Here is a 10,370-nt window from a genome sequence, read left to right as displayed (position 1 = left end):
TCGTGATCCCGACCTCTACGTAATCCACCCAGTTGACTACGAACGGAAGAAATCCCCAAAATAGTTTTGAAAGTAATTTTTCTTTGACGACTTCTAGACCCAAGCAAAGGAAAAACGGGATCCTTATAAATCTTTTATTTTTAGGGTTTTTAGGAATTAAATAAATATAATAATATTTTAAACTGAAAATTATAATTACATTAATTATAATATAATTTCGGTAAACCATATATTTATTTGAATTCATATGCTAACCAAATTCATGTCCTCATTATGCGTACAAAAACCTTGTACATAATGTGTTGGAAATTTGATTACCGAATTAAATTAATTCTATAATTAATTTAATTCAAGCAACCCCCAAAAACAATACCAACTATGGCTTATTCCGTTCATTTCAACTATAGGGTGTGACCCTGTAGGTTCTTGCAACGTTAGCAGTAATACTAGAATGATTCCAATGTTACAAATAATGAGTGGCATCTAGCAATGCATCATTGCTACCTAAGTCACAAGAGATCATTATTCGACATAACCTTTTTATGATTAACCTTTTATGCAATAATCCTTAAGTCCTTTATCTTTGGATTGGACACAAGTCATGGAATAGTCACACTTGCAAAGTCCATTCCATGTTCCTTGATATCTTAAGCAGACTACGATATACAAATAAGTATGACATCTCATATCAACTTATTTGAGCATGGCCATGCATTTCTAGTCTCACTTAATCAAGTGGCCTAAGATATTACTCCCATTATGTAGGAGGGACTTATTCTATATCGACCAACCATATCCCTCTACATCGATTGTTGTATATCCAACATCAGCCTTTATAAAACAACCAGTTACGGTGTACGTTTGACTGTATCAAGATATACTACTCACGATGTTGGGATTATGATGATCTCAAGTCTGAGGATCATATACATATTAATCACTATGAGTAATGTCATGACAATTACATAATAATCCAAGAAACATACTCATAATGGGTCAGTCCAATATGTTGTTCTCTAACACACATATTCATGCATCGATTCTGACATTCCATATCAATGACAACTCTTTATCATCAATCAACTGCATGTTAGTCTTAATGCATTATCGTTGTCCTATCCAACAATAATACTTGACTAAGGATATTTTAAGAATAATCATATTATTCTCAGGACATTATTATGAAACAGTTTATTTATACACACAGAAAAGAAACTGAAATACTAATGGTAACGCCTTATATTAATAAACATGATAAATCAAGTATGTTATTACAACCATCTCATGATTGATCTTTGGGCATACTCTAACAACCAATACATTCTTGAATGGTAAATTACATGAAGAGGTTTATATGGAGCAACCACTAGGCTAATTCGACAAGAAGCAAATGAAAAACCATTAGTTTCAAGCTTTAAAAAGCTTTATACGATTTGAGGCAAGCACTAAACTCTTTCTTTTATCTATTGGTTTTCAGTTAACTAAATCAAATGCATTTATGTTTGTAAGAGTTGTTGATGGTGTTTATATGTATGTCTTAGTCCATATTAATGATATCATTATTATTGACAACAATGATGATCAGATTGATACTGTTGTACATCATCTGAATAATGAATTCTCTCATAAGGCTATGAGAATATTGAACTATTTTTAGGGTATTGAGGTGACCCATATACTAATGATGGTGGGCTATTTTTGGGTTAGGGTAAGTATATTCTTGACTTGTTGGCAAATAGTCATATGGATAAAGACAATGGCATGCCTACTCCCATGATAAGTACTTGTCAACTATTTAGCACTATATTAGGAATCCTATTGAAAATAAAAAAGAGTATTGTAGTATAATTGGTACACTTCAATACAATACAAAGTCATTACCATGCATGAGCTTGCTTTTAGTATCAACAAAGTTTGTCAATTCATGTAGGCATCCTTGGATACACATAATGTAATTATGTAGAGGACTTCACATTACTTAAAAGGCACTGTGGATTTTGGTCTTCATTTTTTTTTGTTGATCCCCTCTTTATTGTTTTTTTTTGCTGATGACAACTAGGGGCTCGATGTTGATGATTGACGATTGATTATAGGTTATTGCTTGTTCCTTTTTTGTGGCAATCTTGTGACGTAGTGCTCCAAAAAAAAGTGTATCTTGGTCCATTGTCAAGGTTGAATACCATAGTGTGGCTTTTGCTATACCTGATATTATGTGGCTGGAATCATTGCGTGGTGAGTTACATATGCCTCTTTGTGACAAGTCAATGATATGGTATGACAACTCTAGTGTTATGGCAGTTTCATCAAATCCAATTTTACACTCTAAGTTCAAGCATGTCGAACTTGATTTACTTTTTGTTTGAGAACAAGTAATAATAGGCAAGTTGCTTGTTTGCCAAGTTCCTTATCAAGATCAAGTTGCAGACATTCTTATAAAACTTTTACAAGCTTTGTCATTTTGCAAGATTAGAGACAAGTTGAAAGTACAAGAGACTGCAATTGTTTTAATGTTTGGGTTTGACTAAACAACAAAAGCATACTATAGTTGGGTAAATGTTAATGACTCAACAAATGTTAGTTAGTAGTTAGCTATGCAAATATAGTTTGTCACATGTTAGCTACTTCCCTATTTTTGTGTATATAAACTAAGGGTGAGTAAAATCTGATTCGATTCGAAAAACTCAATAAAAAATCAAATTTTGAATTAAATAGTTCGAGTTATTTGAGTTAATCAGGTTATTCGGATCAACTCGTATAAATTTTAAGTTTTTTGGTTTAACTCGAATATGAATTACACAATTCGAGTTATCCAAAAATCCAAATAAGAAAAGGCAAAGCTATGTCGTTTTGATAAATGTTTACCTTTTCTAAAGTTAAAAGTCAAAACCATTAAGTTAAAAGGCAAAACTACTTCATTTTGATAAATGTTTACTCATTAAGTTAAAATGCAAGCCATTATATTGTTTATCAAGTTAAATAATCTTGTACTTCGTCTACTAGTTAAATAATCAGTCCATGTAAACGCAACATTGAGTATAAATAATAAGATTCGTTAACTCGACTCAACTTAACTCGAAATTTTTTGACTCGATTTGATTCAATTCGAAAAACAATCAAATTGAGTTCAATTGCTAAAATAGGATTCGCCAACTCGATTAACTCAAATTTTTTTACTCGATTCGATCGAATACTCACCCCTAATATAAATACTAATACACTATATTTTTTTGCATTCTTGAGTCAACAAATTCTCTTAATTCTATTCTATCTTTTTTATTTATGTTTCATAATCTTCTATAGATCGTTACATTTAACTATACTTTTTTTTTATGTTGGTACTTAAAATTTTTTTGTTCCACTTTAATTCTTAAACTATCATTTTATTATATAATTTAGCCCATAACATAAAACAACAAACAAACATTGACACATGTTGCTAGAAAGCGCCACGTTGCATTCATGAATTTTCAAAAATTATGTAAATTGTATTTAAAAAAACAATATGTATAACATAAAAATAATTCAATTTTTTTAAATTAAAATTTTAGAAATTTATTAAATATATAAATTTAAGTTCAAAAAAATCAAAACAATATATAAAAAATTTCAAAATTTTGTAAAAAAAATTAGTTAAGATTTATAAAATTACAAAAACCTCAAAAATTCCTTAAATGTGTATTCTAGAAATTTTGTAATAATATTTTTAAAAAAATATTTTCTTAATAAGGGACCCTCAAAATAAATAAAAAATAAAAAAATAACTAAAAAAAAGTATATGTTCTAGTAATTGAAAAACAAATATAAGTTCTAGAAAAAAAACAAATCATTTCAAAAAAGAATTGCAAAAAAATATATATAATTTTTTAAAAATTTGACCAACAGTCGATCAATGGCAGTCAACGGGTTTTTTTACAAAATTATTATAAAAAAATAAAAAAATAACCAAAATATTATAAATTTTTTTTATTTACCAAAATATACCAAAAAAAATAAAAACCTGCAAAAATAAAAAACCTGTGGTGGCACCAAAGGTGCCAAAGAGATTGGCTGCACCAATGGTGCCAAATGATTAAAATGTAACTATCTGCAGTTTCAAGGACCTGACATGTAAATTTACCATTTTTGAATTTTGAAAGTGAATTGTTGCAGCTGTGCGTGTGGGGCGCACTAAAATTGAAATGTGACTAATTGTCTTCTAAGCCCTCCTTATTTATTATTTTCTTTTTATTCCCCTTCAACTCACCTTTTTTATTTAATAAATAAGTCCTCAACCTATTTTTGTAGTTAAATAAGCTCTTAATCTATGATTTTTACTCATAAAATCCCTTTATTTTATTATTAAAGTAAATATATTTTACCTAAAGTAAAGCTATTTAAAAAAGTATAAACTAATTCGCATTTTATGTATTATTTTGGTAATTTGATGAGAATAGTTTATTTAAAAAATTTACTAAATTTGATGAGAATAGTTTATAATTATAATTTATTTTTTCTATTTGGGTTACATTTATGGGTGATCAGTTTTATTATTACTTCTGGTTTTTCAATAAGGCATGCCTGATATTTCTATTAATTTTTTTAATTAAATCTAATATTAGTTAAGTGATAATTAATAAGATACTTAGAATTCTAATTAAGTAATAACTCTATTTTAATTTAATAAACTATTCAAGAAGTAATAACTCTATTTTAATTTAATAAACTATTCTCATCAAATTACTTAATAACTCTATTTTAATTTAATAAACTATTCTCATCAAATTACTTAATAACTCTATTTTAATTTAATAAACTCTTCTCATCAAATTACCAAAATAGAGTTTATTAAATTAGAGTTTATTAAATGAGAATAGTTTATTAAATTAAAATAGAGCTATTAATTAATTAGAATTCTAAGTATCTTAATTATCACTTAACTAACATTAGATTTAATTAAAAAAAATTAATAGAAATACCAGGCATGCCTTATTGAAAAACCAGAAGTAATAATAAAACTGATCACCCATAAATGTAACCCAAATAGAAAAAATAAATTATAATTATAAACTATTCTCATCAAATTTAGTTAATTTTTTAAATAAACTATTCTCATCAAATTACCAAAATAATACATAAAATGCGAATTAGTTTATACTTTTTTAAATAGCTTTACTTTAGGTAAAATATATTTACTTTAATAATAAAATAAAGGACTTTTATGAGTAAAAATCATAGATTAATAGCTTATTTAACTACAAAAATAGGTTGAGGGCTTGTTTATTAAATAAAAAGTGAGTTGAAATGGAATAAAAAGAAAATAATAAATAAGGAGTGCTTAGAAAGCAATTAGCCACATTTCAATTTTAGTGCGCCCCACACGCACACTGCATCAATTCACTCAAAATTCAAAAATGGTAAATTTCATGTCAGGTCCTTGAAACTGCAGATAGTTACATTTTAGTCCTTTGGCACCATTGGTGCCGCCAATCTCTTTGGCACCTTTGGTGCCGCCACAGGTTTTTTTTTGCAGGTTTTTGTTTTTTTTTGGTATATTTTGGTAAATAAAAAATTTATAATATTTTGGTAAATAAAAAAAGTTATAATATTTTGGTTATTTTTTATTTTTTTATAATAATTTTGTAAAAAACCCGGAGTCAACACTTGGTTAACATTGATCAACGATATTCAAAGTCAATGGTATATTTTTTAAAAATATTTAATCTTTTTAAAGAATTTTTTTCTTTATATATTTTGGAATATATATATCAATTTTAATAATCATGAACATTAAGTGTTGGTTATAAGAACCATGACGCATTTTGATTGGCACCACATATCAATAGAATATTTTGACAAAGTTATAAAAATTGAATTGAATCAAATAATATAATGATAGTTTATGTATCAAAATAAGAAACGATTAAAATTTGAGGTCAAATTGTGCATTAAAACCTATTAATTTTTACATTAAAATTATTAATTTTACTTGACAACATAAAATAATTTAAAAATTTTATAAGTTCATCTTAATTATGGTTAATAAATGCTATAAGCAAGTTTTGTATATGATCTCAAAAATTGTTTTCTACATGTATTTATGTTAGAAAGCATATAAATGGAGATGTGTACAAGACTTGTAATATATCCAAGCAAAATGAAAAATTATTCTCTCAATTTGTGCTATGTATTCGCTTATCTCTTATTTCTCATATAATTTTGGTTAGAAGTAATAACTTCTTTATATCACACTTCAAGATTTTCCATTTGAGGATTTAGATGAGAAGATGAGATTTGTAAGATGGTTTCCTATTTAAATTAATTATTAATTAAATAATTTATGATTAATTAATTTCATTTTTATTGAAAGTCTAGATTTAGTGAGAAGCTATGATAGATATTTTATGGAAAAATAAGGGTCAAAATATGATTTATCCCTTTTAAAAACAACTTTTAAGTATTCGGTTGACTATAAATCCATTTAAAAAAAATTCACTCAATGAGAGTAGTTAATTGTTTTAATAATATGGACTAGCTAATAGCATTTAAAAAAAGTTAAATTCTAAAATATTTAGACTATTCATTTTCTCATAAGGAAGGATGATATTGACAGGTCCAAAAAAACACATTCCAAAAATTCTTGATACAAGAAATGTGATCCATATTTAGATAAAATAATCTTAAAATATTTTATACTTTTGGGGAATAATTTATAATTTTTATTTAAATAATGGTCTTTGAAACATCTCTATTGAATCTTATTGTCAATAATTTAAGATTCATTATTTACCAAATCTTAAAATATTGGTCAAAATAAGAATGCTTCAAGATTATTTATTGAAATCAAGTTTTAATTGATAGTGATTTTTGAGTTAAAACTCAAACAACTTCTAAAAAAACCAACATATGAACTTGTTCCAACACTTTCATCATTATTTGTATGTTTGACACCCAAGACCTTGGCTAGCAATACAAGCCAAATGGTATCTATATGGAAGACATAACTATGCTATGGAAATACTTCACCTTTTACATACATATGCTCTCATGCAAACATAATCTTGGATATAGTAAAGCAATACAAAGATTTTATTTTATGCATTAACTTACGAGTCACCCTTCACTTTGGGAGGAATCCTTCTCTTTTTTCCTTTCCCCTTCTCCTTGTCTTATCTGCTGGTTTCTTGCCCTCGTGTTCACCAACACCCGAGATGTCCAAATGGACTCCTGGATCATTGGCAGTGTAGCTGCTGCCGAGCATGATCGAATTGTTAACAGCTTGGAAATTGCTGTTCACATAGGTACTCATCGCACCAGCCTCATCGTCTCCGACTGAAATCCTGTATTGAGGACTGGATTTCTCGTCCAACTCGCTTCGCATTGTGGCTCCAACGTTGTTTCCAGCAAGCGTGATAATTCCCACGCTGTGTTCGTCGTCATCGGTACCTCTGCGGTGACTCGAACCGGGTTTATGAATACCGGTTACGCGGCGAGTTATGGAAGAGACCATGTCTTTGATTTCTTTGTTGAAGTGTCTTTGTTTATCTCCTTCAACGTTGGACTGATCGGGCTTGCTTGTTTCGGGAGGCATTGTTGAAGGTGGGGTTGTAGGATTGATGAAGAAAATGTGATTTGGAGTTGAAACTCAAACTGAAAACATTAAGATATAAGAGTAGATGTAAGGCCAAAAACTACTGTTTGATGGAATAAAGAAGTTCCTTCCATTGAAATTAAAGGATTTCAATGGGATTCCCTGTTTGAAGGAAAGGGATAACTTGACAATTGGTTAAATTGCTATAGATTATATGCTTTTGTAGCCCTCACTCTCTTTGGTTTTAAAAAATAGCAATTTAATCTTTTTAGTGATTTAAAAAAATTTAACATATACCATGATACTTGTACTTGTACTTGACAACTTATAACTATTTGGTACCTAAATTTGAAAATGATAAGCCAACTTGGTACTTTGTTTAGGTACTTAACTAACAACTTTAAAACTCACTGAGGTTACACTGACAACCAATATCATTGTGAGTGGTGACACATGACAAAAAAAAATTAAAATTTATAAAATTAAAATTTTATTTTTATTTTTTTGCCACGAGTTAAAATGTGAGGTTGTCACATATCACCATGCTATTGGTCGTCAGCACCATGTTTGCATATTTTAACAACGCTAGTTAGGTACCAACTTAGTACTTTGTTTAGATATCTAACTAATACCGTTAAAATACACTGACATGGCACTGATTACCAATAGCATAGTGAGTGGTGACACGTGGCAAAAACAAAAATATTTAAAATTTATAAAAATTATAAATTTTTTTATTTTTTTGTCACGCGTTAAAATGTGAGGCTGCCACATATCACCATGCTATTGGTTGCTAGCACCACGTCGGCATATTTTAACCGCATTATTCAGGTACTTAAAAAAAGTACCAAGTTGGCTTACGATCTTCAAGTTTAGGTACCGATTAGGTCCAAAATAAAGTTTAGATGCCAAATAGGTATATATTGCCAAGTTCAGGTATCTTTGTATATATTAACCCTTTAAAATATATTGAATACATTTTCTAACGTGATTTTAAAACATGATAAGTGAATATTTTCAATGTTTAAGTTTATTATTGTTTACAATTTTATCTCATTGCTTTAAATTTAAATGTATAGTAATTAAGTTTGGATGAGCAGTGAGATTATTAATAATAATAGAACTAGTGGTGTGATATATGTTTAAATGTTATCATAACGGTGATAGTAAAGTGAATTATTGTAGAAGAAAATAATTATTAAGGACATTCAATTAAAATAGGTATATAATAAAAAAATTTATTTTATATATATGTTTTTTTATGAAATTTATAAATTATTATTTATTAAAATTATATTATTTTAAATAATAATTTTATTAATGAAAATATTTTAATTATTCATGTAAATTTTATTTTATTAATTCGAATTAATTTATAATAAAAATAGATCTAATTATCATATAAAAATAAATTTAAATATTTATTATATATTTACTTTCATAAAAAGTATTTTATGAGATTTAAAAATAATCAAATAAAGAGTAAAAATGTAAAAACCCTTTCACCGGAAGGCTTTCCTTTTCTACTTAAGCCTCCCATGAAAAAGAAATCAAATTATGAATTTCATCCTTTATTTTATTAAAATTAAAATTTTAGGTACTATAATTTGTAACAATTAACTATCATACTTTATAGAAGTTGAAAAGTTAGTTTAATTGATTTTTTACCGAAGGCTTTCTTTTACTTAAGCCTCCCAATAAAATGTATGAATTTAATTGTCGTAATTTGCAAAAATTGAGAAATTAATTTAATTGGACAACAATGTTAAAATTTGAAGTTAATTCTCTAACTCGAAAATCAATAGTTTAATGATTTATATAAAAAAATTAATCAATATTAGCAGTTCAACAATTTATAGCAACAAATTAGCAAAACAATTAACAGTTCAAGTTGATTTGTTTAGCAACAATTGGATTAACTTATTTTTTTAATAAAGTATAAGGATTAAAAAACTAATTTCTCAATTTTAATAAAGTAGAAGGATACAATTTATAATTAAACCAGAAAAAATGAACTTGGGAGATTGGAATCCGTTTAAGTAGAGAAATTATTTTCTCTTGAAGTTGGATAATTTAACCTATTAATAGATAGATTAAAGTTCTGACTTTGTTTTTTTTTTTTTTGAAGAACTTCTAAATTTAACTCTAATTTATTTTTTAATGATTGTGGATAAATTTGTATCAATAAAATTGTGTTGTAATCTTTTCAACCCGACCTAGACGTTAGACCCGAATTCGGAAGTTTACATTAGCCACTGAAATGACTCAGTAAGCTATCGGAGTTTTGAAAACAATCATTTTAAAATATTTGTTTATCTTAGAAGAAAAATTAGTTAATTGCCGAATTATTTATTACTCAAAATTTTAATTATATTATAGCAACGGAAAAGTGATATCTATTTACGTTTTTAATGAAAATCAGCGTTCATGCATAGCTAATTAATTATTCATAATTCAATATCCTAAAATTAAATTAAATGTCATGCAATATAAAAACAAAAATATAAACTCAAATCCTATGTCCCATGCCACAATTCTAAATAAAATAATACAGTTTTTGAATAATAAAATAAATCAAATAATGAGCCTAAAATAATTTTATAAGTAAAAACCGAGCCGAGACCCTTCGGGTGTCGTGTCTGCGTCTTAACCTAGTGGGTTCTCTATAAGGATGAGAATCAAAGATCCTTTTATAAAATTGTGTTGTAATCTTTATGAGTGGATTTTCATAAAATTCCACTAACTCATACTAATTAATGGTTTAATAGCCATTTTGACCCTTTTAAACAATTGTTTTATAGTC

At 27.3% G+C, this 10,370-nt stretch overlaps 1 protein-coding gene across 1 annotated transcript; it reads right to left on the bottom strand.

The window, feature by feature from the left end:
* Nucleotides 1-7,096: 7,096 nt before the first annotated feature.
* LOC107949930 (uncharacterized) lies at nucleotides 7,097-7,567 on the bottom strand. The gene has a single exon (XM_016884690.1). It carries the CDS (start codon nucleotides 7,565-7,567, stop codon nucleotides 7,097-7,099), a length of 471 nt encoding a protein of 156 aa, XP_016740179.1.
* Nucleotides 7,568-10,370: the final 2,803 nt, after the last annotated feature.

This window comes from Gossypium hirsutum, chromosome D03, assembly GCF_007990345.1.
Source record: "Gossypium hirsutum isolate 1008001.06 chromosome D03, Gossypium_hirsutum_v2.1, whole genome shotgun sequence".
In the NCBI taxonomy this organism is placed as follows: Eukaryota; Viridiplantae; Streptophyta; class Magnoliopsida; order Malvales; family Malvaceae; genus Gossypium; species Gossypium hirsutum.
Note: the sequence above shows the minus strand (reverse complement) of the source record. Positions and strands in the feature narration are given on the sequence as shown.